Below are 26,101 nucleotides of genomic sequence, written 5' to 3'. Positions count from 1 at the left end.
ATTAACTTCATGAACGGTGTCTGTGTGAAAGAGGCTGTTATCATCGGGCTGTAAACGGCGCTTCTGCTTTTCCTGGCTCGGCGGGCCGAGATGAAGTCCAGATGGTCGGGGAAGTGTTTGCCCAAGGATGTAACCAAATATTCCAGATTGAGGGGGGACCAAATGTAAAAGTTGAAGAAGGGGTCATTGAAAAACTCATATTGATTGACTACAAATCTGTCTTGTTTTTTTTGGCTTGGGGAGATGTTGGGGATATCCATAGCAATGTTTAAACCTGGTATTAAGATCTCGAATCTCAGGTGATCCAATCGCAAGTGGTCAGCTGAGAAACATTGGTGTTTACACCTAGTACTAACATCTGTTTCCATGTCTCCTTTGAACACTTTCGTTTTGATTCATCACAGGGAGGAGTACCTGTACTGAAGAACATTTATTATTTAAGCCCAAAGTGACTTCATTTTTTTACAAGTACCTTTTGTGCACAATCAAATGCATAGACTCTCATAATATACTGTATTTGATAGCAAATGCAGTCGTCACATGCACATTAGAAAGTTTCATTGTTTAGTGTCTGTGCTATTTCTCTCCAAAAGTTATGAATGATAATTGTCTTTGTACTCATTTAAACTAAAGTTATAAGTATCCAATATTGTTGCAGTCTCCAGTAGTTTGTTGTTTTTGTTCTGTCTCCTCTGTTTCTTTTTTGACTCTGAAACAATGGCCAGTATTACAAATTAGTGTACAAAATGTAAGGTTAAACTGTTCACACAGACTACGCGTCGTTAGAAAACTCAGGCTACGTGTGTACAATGCACATGTACTGTGCTGATGACAACATTTTCATCACACGCATTGTATGCATACACTAGCATATACAGCATATAGTACCTCAGAGATGATGTGTTTTTGTAGGCAAAACCCAGAAGCGAGTTAGCATTTTAGGACTTCCGGTTCCATCGCCCCAAAGTAAATGGGTTTTTTGAATGGGTTTTTGCTAAATCACCTGAAATAAGGTCTGTGGTTAACAAAGCCTCTTAATATTTTCACGTTTTGATCTATGAAATAAAACACAACAGTTATAACCCACTTGTGATTTTTTAAACCTTTATTGTGTCTTAAAAACAGCGATTGATAACAAGTTGCTAAAAGGGACTACTTCCTTTGGCGGGGACTTTAGACGTCATCATGACAAACAGGACATTTGGACAGCATTTCTCATAAAAAAGTGGATAAGTATTCATACACAGCACAGATCATAATCAGCTAGCATTTTTTAAAATAAAGTTGTTTTTTAAATAAAGTTTGAGGAAGCTTGGCAGTGGTGAAGTTGATCCTGCTGTAGCCTACTGTTAGCTTTTTATTTAAGCTTCAAAATGTATGAATGTTGTGTTAACTTGTAAAGATTATCTTGATAGACAAAACGTGTAAGTGTCATAACCCTTTGTTAAACACAGAGCTTATTTTTTGCGATTTTCCAAAAGTCTATGGGAAAAATGCATAGGCTTTCGATCGAGGGATCCTGTGCGCCGCTAACTTCCGGGTTGGCCTACAAAAACACGTAATCTCGGAGGTACACTATAACAAATTATTGTAAAAAATTTAAGTTTTGAAAATAAAAAACTTTAAACCTTTCATACAGACTACGCGTGGTCAGAAAATTCAGGCTATGTGTGTATAATGCATATGCACTGTGCTGATGACAAAATTTTCATCACGCATATGCATACACCGCATATACGAAAGTATACTTTGTGCTTTTCAGCATGTATCACTAAATTTTAATCTCCATTTTTTGGAAGTTTCCACCTCAGTGTAAAAAGAAGTAATTGCAATTTTACTTCGTCTACCTTTATATCTCACTTTTTTTTTCTTTTTTTTTTACTCTGAAGTGGAAATGGCTTCTGTAGTGACCTATTTAGTGCTGTCCTAATGTATGTTTAGACTAGGTGTAAACAGGGCCGATGGGCCAGTGTTTGCCTTAATACACATTAAAGGATTAGTCCACTTTTAAATAAACTTCTGATAATTTACTCACCCCCATGTCATCCAAGATGTTCATGTCTTTCTTTCATCAGTCGAAAAGAAATTAAGGTTTTTGAGGAAAACATGTCCTATGCCTTCCCTATTCTACTTACGGAACGAACGCAGCGCCAGTTTTTTTTTTCCGTAAGTAGAAAAGGGAAGGCGTAGGACATTCAGCGTAAGCGTTTTGAAGAATGCAGAAACGGGAAGTACGTTCAAGGCGATAATTTGTGTTTATAAAGCATAAACGGTGGTATTTTTTCGAAAATGACCGATCGTTTCACTAGATAAGACCCTTATTCCTCGTCTGGTATTGTTAAAAGCCCTTTGAAGCTGCACTGAAACTGCAATTTGTACCTTCAAACTGTTGGTAGCTGTTGAAATCCACTATATGGAGAAAAATCCTGGAATGTTTTCCTCAAAAACCTTAATTTCTTTTAGACTGAAGAAAGAAGGACATGAACCAGGAAAAGTTTATTTAAAAGTGGACTAATCCTTTAAGCTGTGTGACAGAGAGACTACAACAAACCTTATCCATTATTATCCCATCCTTTTTTTCCCATATAATCTCGTTTGGCCCGCTCTATATGCTGTTTATCCCATAAACCTGTCCATATTTATATTCATGGCTGTTGTGTCAGATCCCGCCCACCGCTAGAGAAAGCCCCGCCTACTCTGCACCTGGGTTTCCCGCCGAAGCTCGCCGACTAGAGGCAAAGTACCACAGCTTCTCCAAGCAGCCGGGCGGGCGATAGAGGCTCTTCGGAAGAAACCGTTTTCATCACTTCTTCGCTGTTCTCGAAATATTCCTGACTGTTGTCGCACACCAGGATCAAACGTTTTCGTGTATTTCGTTGTTCATGTACTCGGACAGTTGAAGGAAAACGCCACACTAAATGAGTTGAGCTCGAGACACACACAGCATCATCCGCTTGTCAGTTTGTGCTTCATCCGAGCCTCGAGCTCACTGCCCTTCAGCACACTGGAGCGTTTCTAGAGCTGTGCCCTGGAGTTTGACGGACACATTTCCTTCTTCGTCTTGGAAGTACGCGTTTAGGACTGAGAAACATCACTAATATATCGACCGGAGTCGAGGACAGGAAATTAATTTTTCTTTCACAACGCCGTTACGCATGGTGGGAATTTCTACCTCTTTTCAGTGTAAGTCGTGCAGTTATCTTCATCTTTTTTTCTCGTGATATAAAATGAATACTTACTACTAGTCTTTAGCCACGTTTATTACTTTTATTAGAATGTTTTATTATGCGTTTGGGTAAATGACAAACACTTTATTATTTTTCTTTCGCAGAAAATTGTATTAATATTCTGTTTTGCCCCCACTCATAATTTAATGTTATTCACAACGTAAAGCGTGTATCACCAACAATAAAATATTAATATGCTTAAATTTTCCCATAAAAAGTTAAATCTTAACAAAATTGACGTTTAACAGGGTTTGACCACGCTTAACTCATAAGTAAACAATGAATAAACAACGCGCTACGAAGCGTTTATCTCATGTTACGCGTATGAATTTCATCTAAATTTTAAATCATAATACATTTTTTCTCACTTTTGTTCTGTAACTAAAGGAACAGATTGTGTAAGAGGTGGAAAACACTGTATTTATCGCTGTAGATTGCAATACTGTATTAATATTTTTCTTCTTATGAATATGGTTAATCTGTCTACAATCTCACGTGCTCAGTAAATTTATTATCTTAGAGTTGATAGCCTTGCAATTCCAACAAAACACGAATTTTAATGCAGGTTTTAGATTTATTATTCGTCATTTTCTTTTTCATAGGAATGTTTTTTATAACAGGCATTTAACTTTATTTCTAAAACAATTCATCATCACATTCATAATAATACATAAAGTCAACCAGTCAAACATTAACAGCATGTCATTTGTTGACCAAATGCAATATCACCTCCGTCTATAAACACATTAACGCTCTCTAATAAGCTTGAGGATTGTTTCTGGCCAGTCTGCGAGCTGCAAATTCGATCAAATCAAATGTTTGATTACAAGCACAGGTAAACATCTGGTGTGAGACAGGCAGAAAATTGTGACACCACAGTGGATTTAAAAATCTTGATGAATCAAGTGTGAGAAGACGCGTTTGACAATTGGGATATCACTTTGGATTAAGAAGCTGTGTTTAATTGTGATAGAACAATCTGTCAAACGGTGATATAATTTGAGAAGATTCATTTACAATTGTGATGATGTCGCATTTGAAAAGTGTGATATCAAATCAGCTTAAGATAATGTGTTCAACAATTGGGATATTACATTTATTGAACAGATCCATATGTGATGTCACACAGAATTGACAAGATGTGTCTGACAATTGTGATATCACAGTTGATTGAGAAGCTGTATTGACAACTGTGACATCGCAATGGATTGAGAAGATGCGCTTATCAATTGTGGTTGAGCCAGCTTTTTAAAAGCTGCTTCCGTCACAATTGTCAAGCTCATCTTCTCAATCCAGCGTGATGTGAATAGTCCACTCTCGGCGCTTAAGCTCTCTCTTGACTGAAGAGTTGAGTTTCTGAAGTTTAAGTCTGTGTGGTTAAAATGAAAATGAAATGGACGATTTTTATTTCCTTTGCTCTCAAGGGCAGTCCGTGTTTATTTAAGGCAAAAAAACAAAAAAGATGCTTTTCTCTGATGAAAAATGCTCATGTTGCTCATGCCACGGATTTATTTTTTTAAACAATCAGAGTTGTCTTGTACACATTCTCATCGTTCAAGTAGATCTCAAGAAGATTGACATTTTATTTTCTGAAAGGCATCATATATATATATATGATTCAGAAAATGGAGGCATGACATTCTCCACTATGATTTGGTCATCACCTCATTAAGGTCATTGCCCTCTGTTCCTGTCAACATGAGATTCGAACTGGAGACCAAGGGACAGTGCAGGTAGTGAACGTACCTTGATTAAAGGCAAACATGGCGTATGGTGGCTGGCGGTGAGGGTTCGGTAAGCGATAAGCACTGTGCGTGTGTGTGTGTGTTTGAAGCCAGCATTAGCAGGCAGCAACATCCTCTGGCTGAGGCCATCTGCACAGCCACCAGCCTGCCTGCCTCACACCTGTTCCCCTCTCCTCCACTCCCACTGGCCTCACACGGGTCAAACGCATGAAACCAGACACTGCCACAGCATAATGAAGAGATGACTCCGCTGCCCACACCAACACGCACAGCTGTGTGTGAGAGAGAGAGATATGGAAATACTCGTCCATTATTTTTTAATATGTCTGGGAGATGTTTACTTGTGTTGGTTTAAGCGTATATTTTATTTAATAAATATATTCTGAATGGATGATGCATCATGCATCACTAGAATTAATTAATTAACCATGCATTATAAAATATTAGTCTTTTTTGTTTTGGTTGTGTTCATGAAAGACAAGCATTGCATGTTCCTTCACTGATAAATGTGCTTCTTATTTACCTTAAATACAGAGCAGCGTAAAAACATTTGTAGTTAAGTGCTTGCTATGTATTTTAAATGACGAACAGCAGACGTTCTGGCCGAAATCCAAGCGTGTTATCATTGCAGTAACTCATTTCATTAGTGATGTCATTAACCCCATACATAAACTGGCAGACATTCTCACCAGACACTTGCACAAATACACAGCATGTCTCGTTGCTTCACAATTTCTCTTTCATGCACATTTAAATCAAAAACACGCTCTTTGTGCATAAGGATACAGAAACGCACACTGTAAATTTTGCAGCGTGTGCAAAAAGGTCTAATCTGACAGGCCATATAATTTCTCTGGATGAATAAAATTGTAATAACAAAAGAGAAGAAAAACGAGCAAGTTCAGTTACGCGACATCAGCCAAGTGCATTATATGCACTCTTAATGTTTCAGCTCTTAAGGGAAACATTCCCAAAATGCATTAGCGGTATTTCACTCACATCTCTTTCCATTGAGCTATATCATGTATGAGGCTCTTTATATTCATTGAGGGCTACTGTTGGACTTGCTGACACACTCAATCTTGCGCTGTAAATAAGCGACGTGAGTTGTTGGGATTTGTCAGAGGGGAGAAAGGCCCCTTATTTGCAAGGGCTGTAGATTTGACTCGACATGAGTCTCTGTGGAGAGCGGGCCATGAATGATTGAGGCCGCCACCATCTCCCAGAATCCATGCTTCGGATCGATAGGGGGCATAATGGCTACAAATTTTTCAACGAGGGGAATTTAGCGTGTGGTTATTGGATTTCATAAAGCATGAAAGTATAATGTGAGAGTAGAGGATGAGTGGTTTTTATTGTATGGTGGGGCTGGAGTGTACAATATAATGAGGCAATATAAAGTCAAGAGGGGATGTGTAAGAATTTACATGGGGCTTTTTTACAAATCAAATTCATCCTCGATATTAATTTGTAAAAACGTATGGGATAAAAACAACCCAAGTTGGGTTGTTTTAACCCAGCGGTTGGGTACATTTAACCCAACCAGCTGGGTAGTTTTATTTTACTCTACTATTGTTTAAAAATTACTGTATTGAATGCTTAAAATAAACCCAAAATATGTTGGAAATTAACATTTATTAATACGTTTAATGAATAATAATTAAACAATAAAGACTTATTAAATTGCTTATTAATAAATGTTCACCTTTTGATCATTATTGTTGCCTCTAGTAATTATGTGTCTGATTTATTAATTTCCAATCTATTTTGGGTTCATTTTAAGCCAGCCATATAGTAATTTTTAAACACTTTGTTTAATTGAAACTGCCCTGCCCAGGCAAACATTTAACCCAACATTTTTTAGAGTATATATTTATATATATATATATATATATATATATATATATATATATATATATATATATATATATATATATATATATATATATATATATACTTATATAGTATTTATAGTAAACTAAATACATTTGTGGTGTCTTAAAACAACAGAAGGATTCCTATAAAGTTGGATCTAAGTGTGCAGTGGGGTCTATTTGAACCTGAGCCGTCTTTGTGGTCCAGACCAGGGTTAACTAAACAAACCACTGCTCCAGCTGACAGGTGTCCAGGCTGCCCAGCCTTGCTCACTATCTGTCTTCCTCTCTCATTCACTCTCTCACTCTCTCTCTGTTAATCCAAGATTCTCTTGCCAATTAACTTCTCTTTCTCTCCCTTCCTCTCTTATTCCAACACATACTCTTTTTCACTCACATCTATCAGCCACACTCACACACATACACAAACGCAGTCACGCGCACCCTAAACTACCTCTCTGTCTTCGGTCTCTGTCTCTCTCTCGCTCTCTCTCTCTCCCCCTCTGTTTATTTTCCTGCCTCCATCTGGACCAGGCTGATATTGTAATCGCCCTAATGCACATTGCCTTCCCCTTAGACACACACACAATGTGCCATCCTGACAAGCCCCTTTATATTTCAGATAAGCCGGGGATGTGTGTTTAATGAATACAAAGCCGCGGTGTGTCGCCGTGCACTCTGCCAGAAGGTAATCTTATTGAATAGGTGCTTTTCAGCGATGCAGAAGACGATAGCAGTGCAGGAGTGAAGATGTAACCTGTTATCTCATGCCTCCTCTATTTTCCCGTCATAGAATTTACATTTAAAGATTAGCTGTAAAAGGGTAAAAGATTCAGGGTGGTGAAGGTGTTGGGATGGGTATGTGTGAGTGTCAAGGGGTGGGGGGGTGGTGGGTGGAATGGTCGAAGGGAGCGTGACTTTAGCAGGAAGGAGTGAAGGAGAAAAAACACAGGGTCTGTTGTACAGGCTGTATCTGGCCTGCGTTTCAGCCTTGCGGCATCGCTATCTCTCTCCAGACCGACTCTCTGCTCCCTGGGAACAGAGATTAGCACATTGTTATCTGTAATTGGGTTTTGTCTGTGGATTCAAGGGCTGCTTTTGCCAAGGAGAAGGTGAGAATGGCACATGACCAACATTACGCTTCGGCATATCAGTGTAAATGCATGATTGATGGAGAATATGGACTGTGTAATGGCTTCATTAGGGTTTACTTCTTTTTATGAGGTAACAATTGCTAAGGGATGGACTCGGCTCTTGCTGAAAGTCTATAAAGCTCCTCCATAAAAAAAGGGTGTTTGTCAGTGACAAACTGCCAAAGAGACATCAGAAAAATCCTTTTCAGTTATCCTTTTGCTTTTTTTACAGTTGCTAGGGTTGGGCTGTATGACCAAAGTCTTTCATTTAACGTAATATAGTATTTTATAGTAATAGTAATTTATAGTATATATATATTAACCATGTCATAATGTATTTTATTAAATTATATATATATATATATATATATATATATATATATATATATATATATATATATATATATATATATATATATATATATTTATATTTTTTTTTTATTTATTTTTTTTTATGGCCAATACTAGTTACTAGTTGTCTTAGATTGACACCACCCAAAAGCAAAAATGTTTTCATTTGATCGATTCCAGTGTACCTTTAATTACTTAACAAATGAGTGGCACTTCAACTTATTTGATTATTTTTCTTGATGCAAATTAAAAGATTCTTAATTTTTACCGAAACTGGTTACTTTGTGTGTATGAAATAGAAGCTGGCACAGTCAAAATGTGTCTTTGAAAAAGGTGCTGATTAAACATCACTGTTTTGGTCAATGATTTTGGCCCTTCAAAACTATCTAAAATGAAACAGATTCAAAACAGAAATGCTAACATTGTAAAATAGATCATTCTGATTAATTCAGATCTGGGCTGTTGTGAATAAAAATACATTATGTCTGAAATACACCCAAATGAATTGGAATCAAATCGAAATTTGAATCAAACCAAATCTAATTGAATTTGGGAAATCTGTATCTACTGTATACCCAGCCCTACTTACAGCTATTACTGCTTTCTCAGTTTACATGGAGCACAGATGCATTAAGGACTACCTTTTTTCTGAAATTTATGGGATCAGAGTGGGAATCTGTCAGCTGTATCTGTTCAGTCACTAATGTTTGATTCATGGGCCGCTCACGCCCATTAATTTTGATTTATGGATTTTGATATGTATTTATGAAAAGGGCACCCACTCGAGTGCCGCCTCTGTGGCCCAGTAAAGAGGAGTGTAATTAAGATTTGTTTTGAGCCTAGAGGCTCAACTCCTTCAAGAGCTATGGATCAATAGGCAGAGACAGTAGACCCCTGTGTGTTCACTACACATATTGACACGCTCAGTCAATTAGAGCTCCAGAGAAAAGGAGAGAGCAAGCGAGCAGAAAGATGGCGAGAACAAGATGGATCGGTAGAATTGTATTCAATGCTCGTACGGTCTGAATAAATGAAAAATAATGTAGTATGCAATTGTGTAACGCAGTGATTTTCCAAAGCACACAATGCCATATGGTGTGCATTCATTATAACGTCTATAGATTCTTACACGGCTAGAGAAAATAACACCTGGTTTTCAATAGCTTCTTCATAAACTGAGTATACAGACTATTTCAAAAAGCATTTGTGTGTGTGTGTGTTTTGTTGTCTCTGAATTAGTCCAAATTGTATTGAGGCTATAGTTTGGGCTTCCTGTTGTTGGCAGTTAGTGTCACAGACACTGTGGTGGGACAATAGCTCTGTGGTGTAGCACACTAGAAGATTGTGTTGTAGTTGAACGATCAGCAGGTGCCTTCGGGATAAACGCTCCGTGTCAATTATTTCTAGAAGAGGTGATTCATAAGACGGGGCTGAAGTGTAGAAGTAGAGGAAGACAGCGCGTGGGGGAGCAGGTAAAGAGGAGCATGGGCCTGGGTGGATGAACCTCTTCGTTTTCAATGCGGCTTCGCATAAAAGAGTCATTTTGTTAAACGTTGTTGCATCTAAGCTTTTGTTATCCATGAATGGAGGGGGCACCCCTGGCGCATTAAAAGTGTTTGGAGCTGCAGAACAAATGGAGAATTGGGCTGAATTACTTGACATTATCTCCCCATGTTACCATCATCGCCATTGGAACAACTAAAGGAGCCGCTTTAACACAAAAGTCAAAATATACCAACATATAAAACACTGAAGAAAAAGACGATAATGCATTGATTACTCAATCGCTTTTTTAAACATAATGCTTTTTTCCCGATGCTGAATTATGGCAGCTGAGACAGTACCAGTGGAAGTTTCCTGACATACGTGGTTCATCTGATAAGACTCTTGTATGCAGACTTCATAGAAGCTGTGAAATGAGAATGAACCTTGTCTCAGATCCTGTTTATGGCCGTATGGATGTGAGTGTGTGTTTTTTTTTTAAAACAGCTGGGAAGGAATTCACCCTGCCAGGAGCCATTCCTGGTCACTCAGGACTTCCGCCATTAGCAGCACGGCTCCAGTGCACGCACATGACCACAGAATGAACCCACAGATGGGCACTGGTCTCAGCTGCCACAGACCTCCAACATGTCAGTCACATTTCAAACTCCTCTGAAATAAGATATTGAAGAAAATCATCAAGCCGTTCAAGTCGAGCTAAATGATGTAGTCTTCATGGTTATGTGACTTGTGTGCTGTAGTTATGGAGGAGCGGTTCATTATGGATCAATAGGGTCTGAGTTGGGGGGTCGGGAGAAGAGAGCAGTGATCCGTGCCACTTCAGTTTGTGTGTCATTAATCTTTATGTGTGGGCCTGAGATTCTGCCTGCAAGTTTGTATTAATGATACACCAATTAATAAAATAATTTAATGTTATGGCTTATATTAGAATTCTGTGTTATGTCTATAAATTAAAAGTAATGCATTAAATACTAAAATCAATTGTTATAAATGCTGTTGAATTTAGGCATCACAACATTATAATGCACAGTATGAAAAAAAATTTTTGCTAACAATTACAGTTACATTCTTGTTAAATTATTAATGTTTTTAAAGATTAAGCAAATATTTCAAATTGAAATCTAAAAATAGAGAAGATGAGCATGCACAATTAAATATCCAATATCGACTGATAAATTAAAAATCTCTAATATCATCTACACTGTAAATAACAAAAAAGTAAGTTACCTGGTTGCCTTAAAATTTTGAGTTCATTGAAATAAAAAATTTGAGTTAATACAATGAAGGCAAATGGTATAATCAACAGAAACTCAAAATATTAAATTATGTGCCCTTAATTTGTACTTGGGTGGACAATGATATTGACTTTTATGATGCATTTGGATTTACAGTTGAAAAATGTCAACATAAAATCAACATTCCTTGATTTGATTTTTTTAATGAATATTCCTGGTTTTATTGTGACTCATCAGTGCATGTTATTCCAAAGGAATAATCTTTCATAAAAATGTAAAAACTTGCACCGACGATATTGCTTTCCTGCTGACATCACCAAGGCCATGAGGATTATTGAATAATGTTAACCAGTAGGCAAGTAGCAATTTAGGCATTGTTTGAGTCCAACTCAATTGTTTTTCCGCAGTTTCTTGTTTGATATTCTACACCACGTATGTTGCGAATGCCATTTTATGTTGACTTTAAGACTTGTAATTGCATGAGTTTGCATGAGTCCCGATGAAGTGGTGATATTTTTTGTATTTTTTCAGTTTGGCAGAAAGGTTTCTGAACAACGTATCCAAGCATATAAAGGGGTACGTATGGATTGGAATGGCACTATGTGGTATTTCATTGCGCTGTGGTCTCTCTCTGATTTATTCCTTTCAAAATACACTTCAGCGCCAGTGTTTTAAATAGCCTCACGTTGCAGCGAGTGGCGCAGCTATGGCAAAATCAAGACCCCTTTCCGAAAGGGAAGGGGTCTCATGGAGCAATAAAATGGCAGAGCGTATAAATCCATCTTGCCTTATAAGGTCAGAAATGTTTTAAGTTGTTTCAGGACAGTTGTGTGTGCCAGTAATTGTTCTCCCATCTGTCTTAATGTGTCTTTATCAACATCTGGTTTTGTAAGCTATACTTCAGTAACAAGTATCCGTTATGTGTCAAGGGTTCCCAGTCCTGCTAGCGCGATTAGCCTAGCCTTGACTACCGCTCTGAGTGCAGCTGCACATATGATTGCCATTAGTCCATACCATTGACAAAATGTAATAACTTTTCAGGGGAAAGATGTGTGCATGTGACTGTTTTTCTTCTTCTCTTCACTTTTTCCATAACTGTAAAGAATTATTTTGGTCTGGTTTTAATGTTCCCCCGGTGACTGGACAAATTACTGGCTCGCAGGACATTTAGGGCTGCATGAGTGATACGTGAATGGCTCATCCCTCTAAGCACAACCCTGTCTGCACCTCACTGCATACCTTACCAACAGAGAGAGCGAGAGAGACGAGAAAAGAAGATGCACCCATCCCCTCCTCCGAAGCTCGGGGCTCAAAAACGTGTGCACACTTTGGCAGAGATGCAAAGATATGATCTTAATCTGCTATTTCCTCTTTGGCAGTATTAAATTGTCCACATAATAATTCACAGCTGCACTGGGATCAAATATAATGGTGCAGCTGTAATTTTATGTTTGCGAATTTTAACTGTTCTTTCTTTCTCTCTCACCGTCTCCCTTCAGCCCCTCCTCCTCCCGGCACCATATGGGAGATGCTGCTACAGTCGTATGAAAGGGGTTTGTGCGTACGATATGGCACAGCGTTACGTTCGTTGAAGCCACCTTGATGGTTAGATTGTGTTGCAGTTGTGCGCAGTGTAGCATGCCCTCTCAATAGAGGGATTAGTAGCTTTTCATGGTTTCATTCACACTTAATTCCAAGCATTTCTGTCCTCCAGAGGCCTAATCACATCTAGAATTTGCATTGGCCAAGTTACGGTCTGAATGCTCACCCTTGTATAGCTACCTACAGCTACGCCTGCAGTATTTTTGTTAGCGATGTGCAAAACAATATATTTTTAGGTTGACAACTAGTAAGAGGATTGTCTGAATGACTAGTTGAGTAATTGGTCTTAAAGAGTTGGTTCACCCAAAAATTTTAAATTCTGTCATCATTTACCCTCATGTCATTTCAAACCTTTATGACGTTCTTATTTTGAAATAAAAGATGCTAAATATATTAAAAACAAAAGTCAGCAATCCAGTCCAATCAAGTTATTAGTGTTATTTATATGCTACTGTTAAAGTATTTGTTAATATTTTTAGAGCTTTTGTCATTTTTTTTATATAGCTTTAATTTATTTTTATTTCAGTTTCTGTTTTAGTAATTTTAGTATTTCAATGTAAACTTGTTTCACTTAATTTTGTAAGTTTACGGTTTTCATGTCATTTTTATCTTGACACATTTTTCAATTTTTTTTTTGTTTTGTCAGAGAACAAAGTCACACAGGTTTGGAAGACTTGAGAGAGTAAATGATGACAGAATTGACATTTTTGGGTCAGCTATCCCTTTAAAAAAACTTTACATTTAGGCTGGTTTTAGATTCACCTGACCCGATTAAACATACTGTGCAAACCATTTAAAGGGTTAGTTCACCCAAAAATGAAAATGAGCCCATGATTTACTCACCCTCAAGCCATCCTATGTGTATGTGACTATCTTCTTTCAGACAAACACAATTGGAGATACATTTAAAAATATCCTTGCTTCTCCAAGCTTTATAATGGTTGTGAATGGGGGGCCACATTTTGAAAAAAAAAATGCATCCATTCATAATAAAAATAATCCATTTACTGTAGAACATATTTAGAAAATCCGGCTCCAGGGTGTTAATAAAGGCTTTCTGAAGTGAAGCAATGCATTTTTGTTCAAAAATGTCCATATTTAAAACTGTATAAATTAAAATAACTAGCTTCCGGCAGATGACCGTACGCATACTGCGCAAGTCATCTTCCGCCAAATGAGTAACCCGTGACAATGTATGACGCAGGATGTAGGAGTATTGTAAGCTTAGACGCCTCTCGCAGTTTAAACAAGATCCTCTTCTATTATATTGAAATCCTCCACAACCATTATAAAGCTTGGAGGAGCAAGGATATTTTTAAATATATCTCCGATTGTGTTTGTCTGAAAGAAGATAGTCATATACACCTAGGATGGCTTGAGGGTGAGTAAATCATGGGACCATTTACATTTTTGGTGAACTAACCCTTTAAAGCACAGTTTATCTAACAGTTAAAACATGCTAATGAAAGTACCACTGCTAAAATAACTATTTGAAAAAAGACTTCCCAAATCGTTTAGTCAGTTGATAGACAACTAATCGACCATTGTGATCCTTTCCTATTTTTAATACGCTGTCCAGATATATCCTGGGGTGATTCGCCACCATCATTGTGCACAGCATGGAAGTGTGGAAGACGGCACTCATCACTGACAAGGAGGTCCTTCTGGACGCAGCCTCCCCAAGCACTTATTGCCAAAGAGATGATTTGTCATGCACGGCCTCAGGCTATTGCTTTTAATGACAGTGTAAACGGAAAAGTCGGCGGCTGATTAGAGAGCATGCACACACAGCATGCTTATTCAGATCTCACTTTTGGCTCCCGTCTGGTGCTCCCTGTCACTCTGCGCCAAACATGATTCTCTTAAAAGGCCCCTTGCATCAGCTGAGCGCTGGAGGCGCCTGTATGTGTGTGTGTATATGCGTTTGCGCGCAAGATGGATTAATGCTATAAACAGAGAGTTGGATTTATCTGCGATTGGCACCACGTTTTTCTCCACGCAGGATTTGGAGCCCGAAGAGGAGGAGAGAAAAGAGAATGCCTTTATTCAAAACAACTGTTTGTGAGTAATTAACATATGAAAGGAAGCTTACAGTCTGGCAAATCCCTGCACTTGTTTTCAATTATTTATCCACATTCTGGGAGGGGGGAAGGGGCTGATGGAGGTGGGTGTCGATTGTGGAGGGAGGGTGGCGAGTTATCTGGAACCATGAAAAAAGAAAAGTGATTTTTTTTTTTTCTCTAACACAACCAGAGGGCCTCTGGGAATATGCTATCAGACATGATGAGATGAAAATGGTTTTAAGCCAAAGAGTGGATTATGAGTCGATGAAGAGTGGACAGCAAAACGAAATGGGAGCGGACTAGAATTCCAGATCTACATGATTATTGGATACACCTTGTCTCGTGCTTGCCATCCCCCTGAGAGAACAAGGCATTGATCTGACGGAGTCGGACGCCACAGAGGAAAACAGATGGGAAAGACAAGGTGCCGGGGCCACAACTGACCTCAGGACACAAGGAACGACAAAGATATAGAGAGAAGGACTGGATGGAATAAAGTTTTTACAGGCATTTGTCAGGGTGGGGCCTTCCTGTGTTCAACGATGCCACAGGCTGGAGATTGATGTGAAGGGCTGCGGGCCAGGACTATATCAGCACCGACCAGGACCAGTCTGGACGTGGCAGAGGAAACCAGAGGGAGGAGGAGATCAGGCAACCCTGTAAGAGACTAGAGAGAGAGAGGGAAGATTGAGAGTGGAGCTCAGAGCGATTGAACAGACGTAGAGTCACTGTGCCAGATGCCACAAACTAAAGAAGCAGGAAGAAGTGAGGGAGGAATGAAACAGGAGGAGATGGTCTGTACAGCAGCACATTCAGAAGCATCACATAGTATCATGTTTTAATGTGCAGATTTGATTCACTCTTGCAAGCTGTGCTTGTTCGCCCCTAATCACTAGCTTTATTTATGATGGGCTGTAGAATGATGTTATAATCAGATCGTCTCATTTATGGATAACGCAGGCTGTAATGTTATACATTATACAGAGCAAAATAACCTTACAGATTCATGTCTTTTTTATTAGTGTGATGGTGCAAACCAATGCAAAATATTTCAGTAGAAATGGTAGAAATGTTGCATTTGCAGTAGAAGCATGTAGCTGAAGGCTATAGAGAGTTCGATTAACTCCTGCTGTCCTCATTCTCGCAGATCTTACTTGTTCAAAGACATCTGCTTCTGTGCATGCCATTCATTTCAGACTCTGACTTTGGAGTGCTTGACAGTGTTATTGATCTGCTCTCTGCATCCTGATCTCTTGAGTTTCAGCAGAGGGATTGTTTGAGTTTTTTTTTTGTGTGTGTGTGTTTTTTTTTTGTTTTTTTCTAAAACACTTTTAATAGCACGTAGTTGTGTTGATGTGGAAATGTGTTCACTACCCGCAATTCACATTGCACGTGTCTGTATTTACTTCACTGCCCTACTGTTATGGATTTTTGACTGTGCGGGGCTCCAGACTGAAAATGTCTTAAGGTCATGAATTACTTTGCCAAAGGACCTTTCTGTCTGTCGCCAATGTTGATTAAATTTGAAAATTTCAATAAGTATAAATAAAATACATAATAAAAAATAGTGTCCAGAGAGATATTGATATCTTTTTCATCATGATAAAGATAAATGTCATTTAATCATAACAAATTATAATATTTTTTAAACTTTTTGTTTACATTTGTAATAACAAGACAAAGTATTCTTTATCCATATGGCTGTTGGTAGATTTACAATAAGAAAAAAACACTATATATTTTTCTCTCACTACATTCTTTGGGAACGAGAGTCCGTACACAACACCGTAAATATATATTGTATATAAATATGTAGTGCTTTATTTTTTTCAGGTAAGTTTAACAGCATTCAGGTACATAAATTGAATAATCAAATGTAAAATAACACTGCATAGTCTTCAATGTATAAATTAAATATAATTATTCTGTGTTAAAACTACAAAAGTGATTTTTCTCTTTGTCTTTTGTTATTTGATTAACATTCATGACACAGAAAGAAGCAGGAATGTTAGGCTGCTGTCACTTTAAGACTGAATGCGTGGATCCAAAATAATGTTATTTCTCAACTGTTTAGTTCACCTAAGCCATAAGCAACTGTGTTTATGAGGATACTCAATGTTTTACGTGCATTTTGACCTTTTTTTTTTTTTTTGCATGTATGTGTCCATTCAGGCATAAATAGACGGAAGAGCATGGCATTCAGTGTTCACGTGCATCTGCACGGCTCTGTGTGTGCACACGGAAAACAGCCGCATGTTCAGAATTGGGCTCTCTTTTGCGTCTCAAATGTTTCAAAGTCGCTTAAATATTTCAACTGACAGGACCTAAAACTGATAAACTTTCATTGTATGATGGTCAAACTTTGCAATTAATCTGAAAATTACATGCATGTTAAACCATGGTGTATGGTCCGTACGGATTAACGATCCATATACTTGACATTGCACATCCTGCGATGTGACTATCGCGGATGCGCACATCGCGATATCAATGCTGAAATGATATATTGTGCAGCCCTAATATAAAGTGAAAAAACCTCTTTCCCTTTTTTTAAAAAAACTTATTATTTGCACTTCTTTATTCAGGTGGTGAGGCTCTTATGTCCCTGGCTTTCCTTGGCTGATGGAGGAATGTAAACCCTGAATTGAGTGTAGAAGTTGTTTAGCCCCCTCTCTCCTTCAGTGCCTCTCCTCTCCCGTCTTAGGCGTCGTGCCATCTGTGGGTTTGATTTAGTGGCTAAGAGGCTTTCTGAGCAATGGACAAGTGATGTTAATAGCACACATATGCCAGAGGACTGTTTCAGTTTTACGGCTCTGACATGAGACGGTTTTTATTCAAGCGAGGCCGAGCATAACTCATCCACTGCTGCGCTGGTCGCCATATATTTTAATAACAGCAATGAGTTTCTCTTTTTATGTCCTCTGTATCTGTTTCTTTTTTTTTCTTTCTAGTAGTGGCAGTGACTTTATTTAGCATGTACTACACACACAAAAGCACCTCTGCAGGTTGACAGGCTGCTCACCTCACAACATATCTGCAGTGCCCGTTGTCATGGCAACTGCAGCAGCGGGCTTCTGGCGGTGCTTTGTGGTCGGAGTTGTGCTGAAGTAGAGCAGTGCTGACCAGAGGGATGCTTGGGGTCTGCCCGGGACACCCAGGGTCAGCGTGCCACAGAAACGCGGCGCTGTCTGTCCTCACCTCGCCGGGGCTAGTGAATATTTCTTGAGGATGCTGGGAGTGTTTTATCCTAATCTGTGAGTATAGAGTGTGGACATTTATCCATTCCATACCTCAGCTCCTCCTTGAAAGTTAAAGTGACATGTGAAGGCCAAGTATGGTAACCCATACTCAGGGTTTGTCCTCTGCATTTAACCCATCCAAGTTACTGTACAAACATTAGGAGTAGTGAAGAAATACACACTGCAAACAACACACCCGGAGCAGTGGGTAGCCATTATGCTGTGGCGCACAGGGAGCGATTGGGGGTTAGGTGCCTTGGGGGTCATTTCCTGCTGGTACCAGCAACCTTTGGGTTACCAGTCAGTAAGCATTAGGCCACGACTGGTCCTTGAGGGATTTAGTATTGTTTAGAAGACAGAAATACAGAAAGACATAAGGTCTTTGAAGAAAGGTGCATAAATGATGACAGAAGTTTTGTTTTTGGGTGAACTATATGCATGTATATGTATTTGATTTTTGTAGAAATCTGTGTAGTTTCTGCCATTAATTTGTTTGCTGGGTGTTCCTTAAGAAGGGCAAGAGTGCGGCGGATAGCGGCAGCTTGTTGATGCCCCAGTCGTGGCTTGCGGAAGCCTGATAGCGGGACCAACCTCTCGACCAGGACAGTGGAGGTCAGGCCATGAGCTCGCCCGCCCTCAGGGCTTTCCGACTCTAATTACCTGAGGAGCAAAACATCCCGGCCTGCCGGTGGGGGAAGAGTGTGTGAACGTGGGATATCGGGGCCACACAGTCCCGCAGCAGCGACATCCTGCCCGGGAAGGCCGGGCCCTGTCCGTCCTGGTTCCTGACAGTGGGCTATCTCTGTCGGGCCCATGGTTCCTTCCATTATAAAGGCCATTGTGTGGAGAAGGGCTGGGCCAGGAATGACTGGTTCCTGTTGGGCTCAATCTCTCGCTCAGCCAGCTCCGGTCCCACTGACAGATTCCTCTTGTTTTGTTTTGCTCTCTCTCTTTTTGTGTTAGTCACTCATGAGGACACTGAAAGTAATGTCAGAAATGCGAAGAGGCTGCATTGTGCTGTTTCTGTCCTCTTTCCACAATATGTTTGCATTACATAATCTAAACATAAGCTGGGACAGCTGGTATCCTCACTTTTGAAAAAGTTGACAAAAACGTTCTAAAGCAGAAACATCTTTTTTTTTCTCTTCAGCATTTGCTGGTGAATCTGTCAGTGCGCATCTGGACTCGCCTCTGAAAACCGAACGGCTCGTGATAAGGATTTAGAAATGAGACGTAGGTGTTTTTGTTCGTTACCTAAATGCAGAGCCAGACACAATGAATCTGTCACACTGTAAGTGTTGGTGTGTGCGTGTATGTGTGAAAATGTGATATCTGAAGTATGCATTACTAGCACCACCTAGTGTGCAAACACTAAAGGATGTAGGCATCTTTACCTTCATGTCCCTCTCTCTGTTATTATACAGACAAAAGGTATTAATCTCCATTGCCCAATGAAACATGCTCTGCTTTCTGCAATGAGAAAGAGTGGCTCAGCTGTCAGACGGTGCCTGGACTGGGCTGAGAGTCTGGCTCAGGTCCGAATGAGGGGGCTGATTTGTTAATGATGAAATGCTTTTCATGAATCAGCACAACTGCCTGTTTCACTTTCTAGAGTGAGCCGCACATTCAGATGATACTTGCACACATTATAAAGACTAAAATGCGGGATCATTCTGCCGTCACTGGGAGTGAGGAGGGGGTCTCTTTGGACCTGGCGACAGTTGTTCAACCTGATTGGCGTGCACTGTGTGCCACAGTGATGCTGAAAAGGTGGAGTGGGAAAATCATGAATAGCTGTGGAACACAGATCTGGCCCCGGCCCTCAGCCACAGCTTGCTCTGGGACTCGGGGACAGCAGAACAGACAGATGGCTCAGGACTGGACACACACACACACACTTGCTTTTTCCCTTCTTTTTTCATGCAGACCCTTCAACACTAAGGTGGCTAAGAAAGCTATGGTGCTTTCAAGATACACACAGAAACCAATAGTGATACACCAAAATTTTGTTTATTGCTTTTTGATTTTATCATATAGTACCATTTAGGTTGACAGGAAAGGAGTGAGTTAATGGGATTGCTGCATAACATAGGTCATCCATTCATAATATTTCCTGCATTATATAGACAAATTATCTATGGCTTTATATTAAAACAAGTGCGAACTGACAGCACAAGATCAACAGAGGCATTTCCAACCTGTTTGAGTGTTCATATTTGTAGCATCTGCATGAGATGAAACACAGCTTAAATATGATGTTAGCTGAGTACTTTTTTTGTTGTGTTTGCTTCTTGTGTCTAGTGTTTTGCTCCTGCAAGGAAATCTTCATGTGGTTTCTCCTGTCTGTTGTGACTAAGAAACATTTACACCGTGATTCGTACCCTCAGTCGTGTCCTTTGGGGTTTCCTGTGAGAGACATACTGGCTGATCTAATGATCATCTTTTTTCCCACAATTCCTCCCTTCTTCCTCTGCTTCTCTTTTTCGGTCTCATTGCAGCCTCTCCAGCTCAGCCACCCTGCGTATGAGCAGATCATCCGAGAGCTCTAATGACTTCCAGCTGTGTGGAAGATAAAGCCTTTTGGGTTGGGTCGAGAATTAGACTATGTACCCAAAAAAAAAAAAAAAAAAACCTAATTTGGGCCCTTTTTTTAGTATCAGCGGACCACAAAAGACACAATTCCCCCTGTGTAACCTGGCCTGCAGCTCAGGTCAAGGGACTGAGCATGTGGGGACACTGCATGTGTGCAACTCCGTCCTGCTTTTCTGGTTGGGACCTTTGCAGGAATAGACCCTGTATGCTGTATGCTCACTGGCTTTTTATGAAACTCTTAAGCCCGTCACAAAAAAAATCTGGCACTATTGATTCTTGGAATGCGAAAGAAGTGGAATCCCTTGAGCTCACAGTTTCCTCATTTTGCATTGTCTCGTTCCTGGTCTTTCAGTCTGTTAATGCAGCCAACTCTTAAAGCAGGCCTTTATCAAGCTGGGCTGGAAATATATTCTCTTCCGGCTCTGAAAGGGTTGTCAGATTGGTTTAAGGGAAGAGAGGGGACAGAAGGGACCCACAGAAAAGCCTGAATATTTAGTTTGCTACGTTGCCTCTCAATAAAATCATAGATGTAGCGGATTTTTGAGAAATTTACTCGTTTAGAGGCTAGGGGAATTGATAAATCTGGCTTTGTGCTGACTGGACATGAAGGTGTGTAAGTGCTGACAAAAAGGAAGTCGAAAGGACATTTTCTCACACACCCCATTGCAGGATATAAATGCAGCAAAGTTTTGTTTTATACCTCATGGTAAGTGATCATCCTAGAATTGTTTGATTATATTTACATTTCCTGAAAGAGCTTCATGAAGTTTCAAAGCGTTTCTTTCAGTATAGGAGTGTAATTTTTTTCTTATACCTCGTTCCACAATTTGCCTTTTATGACTTTGATAACTGCACTGCATTCTGCTTCAGTATTTATAGCTGCAGGAAAAAGCAAATGAAGAATTCTAGCATTGTTGGAGGTTTGGTAATGTTCGTAATTTACAAGTGAATGCAACTGCTGCCAATTAAAACAAATCAACTTTGTTTGACGCTGTGCCAGTAAGAATTTTCAGAAAAGTCATTCTCTTTTTTTCCACATGATTGAACATTTAAGGTACAATTATCCCTATTGTAATATTACCCATCTCTGTGAGACAGTTGGGGTGGCAATTCTCACTGCCATTGGCATTGAAATGTTTCTTCACCAGTGCTGTTTATCTTAAAAGTCACTTTCAGACCAACCCCGACAGTGGAGAGACAGGTTGGAGGCAAAGAGAGAAGATCCACCACTAAATGTGCAAGAAGAACAAATCTGTCTCTCCACCCCTCATCCTTTCCCCCCTCTCTCTCTCTCTCTCCTGAGTGTTTCCTCCACATGGAGCTCATCTGCTGTTTAAGGCGGCTGGGAGAAATGCCTTCAAGCTGACAGGGGCTGAAAGCCCAGACATATGTTAATCACATGCAGTGATGGCAGTCTGGGAGGGGAGAGAGAGAAATGGCAAATCTGAGAAAGAGAGCAGAAAAAGAACGTGTGCGATGGGTGGGGGGGACGGGGGAAGAGCGCCACTCTAGAGACTTAAAACACAGCAGTAGAGGCAGATGCATGCCTTTGTTTGGACTCTCCAAATTGATTTTTCTTGGTTCTAATGAGGTTGTTCCCGCCGCTGCTTGCAAAAAAAAATGGTGGAGGGGGCTGATTGATGCAGGCAGTATACCGGCATTTTGGATGGATCTAAAGCATTTAAGCTTCCACTCAGTACTTTTTTAGGTTGATAAGTGAATCTGATCATCTGGACATCACAAACATGAGCAAACACACTGTTCACCTCAGATCTATATTTTTTCATCTGCTATGAATGTAGTAGTAAAATATGAAGTGAATCTGGTTAAGCAGAAGCAGATGTGAATGAAATCAGATTGGCCAGTTGACCAGAAGAGGGTTGTTTTTGTAAGACTGCACTTAATTCAGAGCATATGAGAGGACATATTCACAGCACAAATCTATCTTTCTATCTTTGTATGTATATATGTATTTGTCTGTCATTGAGTTGTTCTATCTATCTATCTATCTATCTATCTATCTATCTATCTATCTATCTATCTATCTATCTATCTATCTATCTATCTATCTGTATGTCTGTCTGTCTGTTTGTCTGTCTCTGTCTATCTATCTATCTATTCTCTCAACCCTCTGGCTTGTAACCTCCCCATCACCCCCCACCCCCCCACCCGCTCTCTCATACGCGTGCTGTGTTTTGTGTGGCTGCCGCACATCAGTTGGGAGGGGTCAGCGGAGGAGGCGGAGAGCGCGTGTGTGCTCGCATTTGCGTGCGCTTTAGCTGTCATTGTCTCAGTCTGCGGGCTCAGGGAGCAAGCGTGTGCAGATAGCGCGAGGCCCCAGCGGCCACACGTGCCCTCGTTAGTGCAGGGCATCCCTGGAAGCAGAGCAGAACGAGAGGCAGGTCTCCATCTGTCCCTCTAAGGCTCTGAAAGCAGGAGGACAAGCTGCTCGACTCTCCCGTTTGGACCTGGTGTACCGGCCCTGGGGTCCTGTGATACCCCCGTGCCCCTCGCAGAGCACAGAAAGACGCAAAGAGACTTTGGTTACAGGGAAGCTGGTAGAAATACCCAGGATTATTTGATAAGATTGTCTTCATCATCTATGATGCCAGGTGAGATTGGGAAGCTTTGATTGTGTGTGGGAAATTGTGCATGTGCATTTTGAATGTAAATATTTTGTAAAATATAGAATTTTACTATTTAAGGCAGCTTTTACTGATGTTTTTACCTTTGTTGACTGCTCTTGGAAGAAACAAATGTGCACTAACCTTATTCAAATGATGCTATTTTTTAATATTTCCATTACAATTAATGAACTGACAGTGTTTTTGATATACAGTTGATGACTTTTTTTGATTAGCTTAGATGAATAGTATGTCTGCCTGTGCAAGGGAATGCTGGTAAAAAGAAACATAAGATATAATAAAAGGGAATAATACAGGGCTCAAAGTATTGTTCAGGTCAGTAGTTCACATTTCTTTTTCTTTTTTCTTTTATTTCACAATAAATATTGTGCAAAATGTTTCTATTTTGCAATAATAGCTGCAAATTCTCCTTAATAATATAACTCCATGATAGCTAAATCCATCCAATCCTCGAAAATTATCATATTTCATTAAAACACTTTACTTTCAGTAAGGCTTCCAAGACTATAACAAAGTCATTCATACCTTGGTCACTGATTTAAATCAGCACGATTTGCAACATTTAATTTATCACAGAAAATCTAACGTTTAGTATGTTCACGTTACATGAAATCTCAAATACAAGCCCCAGAATTGTAAGGTGTATTACCAATACAGCAATGGCCTGACAGTACATCAACTGGCCTTAATCTCTCTCACATCCTTATTTTTGAGCCCTGTTCAGGAAGATCAGAGATCTGCTATAAAAACAGTAAAATCACTGTACAGGAGCATGAAAGTGAAGAAAGCAGACTGAAAGAAAGAAAATGAGAGAGGAGAGTTTCAGAGGGCAGCTGGCGTGCTGTGTGTGTGCAGGCTGCAGGGAGATCTCAGTGCTGCTCTTCACAGATGGTGTTGTGAGACAAGCTCTGTTGGCACTGCTGCTCTCCTGTGTGCCATGGCCACTACCTCTCTGCCAGCCAACCCGTCTGGTGCCCACCTCTCTGACTCCCCCTCTCAATGTACCCAGACTCAACTTCTCTTTCTGTTTGTGTCTAAACTCGCAAGTGTAACATTGTTGGCTGTGTATTTGGCTCAGTGCAACTGTGGTGGCGTTTCAAACTTGAGTTTGAGTTATTCAGATTTTTCAGGATGGTTGCATCTCTACGTTTGTGCTTTATTTAGGAACGGTATATATGGAGCAAAGTGTCTCTTTCATGTTTTTTTCTTACGGAACGTTGCAGATTTTCAAACGGCCACTTAAAACGTGTTTGTTAACATTGGCCTTTGTGTACAGTGTGTGTTTGTGAATTGTGTGTGCATGTGTAGAATTGTTCTGGGAAGCTCTGGAGGAAGCAGCTGTAAGCAGGCGCGTGTGCCAGGTCAGGGACACTTGAGCAGAACTGACACTGGGTTATTTCGGACACCCATCTGCACTGGAGCTACCGTTCCTCCAGGCCGCCGCCACGGACAATCTGTTCACTCGCTGGCAGAGTGCCAAACACAGTGCCGTCCATCTGTGGCAGGGACTGAAGCTCTCAGTGCTGAGCTGAGCTTGGCTCCTTCCTCTCCGCCTGTAGTTTTATAGCTTTTTTTTTGTTAGCGAGAGTGTTTTCGTACAGTGTGTTTATAACGCATGTTCTCAGTTTGCAATAATATGCTACTGTAATGAGATAAAGGTCATTCTGTTGAGTAATATAGAAAGCTTTTTTTGTTACCTACATTGTTTCCATAACAGTATATGTTTAACATTTCTTAGTTTGCAGTATTTCAGTTGCAAGTTATGCTACTCCAACAAGGAAAAATTAAATTTCCTTGTTAGTATGGAAAAAAGGCTAAGCGCCTGTGATGCGTTAACGATAATGTGTTTTAATAAGTTGATAGTTTCTTAGGTAGTATAGAAACAAGACTCCATATATTTTTTTTAAAATTGTGTTTTCACACAATATTTCTTAAAGTCCCCCTGGTGAAAATCAAGTTTTTAATGTTGTTTATATGACTATGTGGTGCTTTTAATATGCTTTAAGACAAACCATGTGCAAATTCAAAAGTCAACACCATTGTTGTGTATTTTCTCTTACCGCAGTGATCTAAAGACAGTCTCAAAAATATGGTTTGAAATCACTGGTGTCTTTGACGTCACAAACTACCTTGTAACCAATCATGTCAATGTGCCGGCGTGTCATTAACTGACCGCACAAGGGAGTCTCAAAAGAAGTCAGGTTTTCCCAGTATATTTTTCCATTGTAAAATCGGGTAGATTTAGCAATATATTGGTTGTATTACGATGTTATGATGAACTATATGCCTTTATCCACTGACGTTCTATGTTGTTCAAAGTGTTTTTAAGGATAAGTTTTAGAAGGCAGCTGTCTGACTTAGAGATGGCGAACGGTAACATAGTTTGTGTAGCATTAGCAACACATTATTAGTTGTTTGATAATGTAGTCAAGCAAAAGGCTAATCATATTAATTACCGTTATGTGTCTAACGTTGTAAAGAGCGATACCATTGTGCACCGTTTACCTCAGCGAGTTGACCGTGTGGATCTCTGAGCTCGTGCGAGTGAGTGGAGGTGGGGCTAATTAGCATATTCATAGATCTTCGTATACTAAATGAAACGGGTGTAGAGTTACATTCAAGCTATTTTAAGGCATGACGATTTTTTTTCCACAGGAAAAAAACTTTTAAATATGTCATATTGGTGATCAAAGATGAGTTTTAAGGGATCAAATGTATTGACTACAGGGGAACATACTTTCTTAGTATACAATATTTCACATCAAATTAAAGCTACTCTAACATGATACAAATAGTTTTCTTTGTTAGTTTGGAAACAAGGCTAAGTGCCTGTACCTTTTTTTTTTTTTTTTTTTTTTTGCATTTTCTTAATTATGCTTCTGTAATTAATAA

General features: G+C 39.7%; 1 protein-coding gene across 9 annotated transcripts in view; it reads left to right on the top strand.

The window, feature by feature from the left end:
* Window positions 1–2,753: 2,753 nt before the first annotated feature.
* The window catches only part of runx1t1 (RUNX1 partner transcriptional co-repressor 1), a 56,590-nt gene continuing 33,242 nt past the window's right edge, over window positions 2,754–26,101 (top strand). For 3 of the 9 annotated variants that reach the window (XM_067410940.1, XM_067410939.1, XM_067410937.1), the window contains exon 1: window positions 2,754–3,183. In XM_067410940.1, the coding sequence (XP_067267041.1) occupies window positions 3,156–3,183 (28 nt within the window). In that variant the 5' untranslated portion in view covers window positions 2,754–3,155. Of the gene's footprint in view, window positions 3,184–8,592; window positions 12,674–14,249; window positions 19,206–22,057; window positions 23,177–26,101 lie in introns of those variants that run through there. The other 6 variants (XM_067410944.1, XM_067410943.1, XM_067410945.1 and 3 more) reach the window with 6 other exon arrangements.

The sequence above is a fragment of the Chanodichthys erythropterus genome, chromosome 15 (assembly GCF_024489055.1).
Source record: "Chanodichthys erythropterus isolate Z2021 chromosome 15, ASM2448905v1, whole genome shotgun sequence".
Taxonomy (NCBI): domain Eukaryota; kingdom Metazoa; phylum Chordata; class Actinopteri; order Cypriniformes; family Xenocyprididae; genus Chanodichthys; species Chanodichthys erythropterus.
This window is presented reverse-complemented; position numbering and strand designations above follow the sequence as displayed.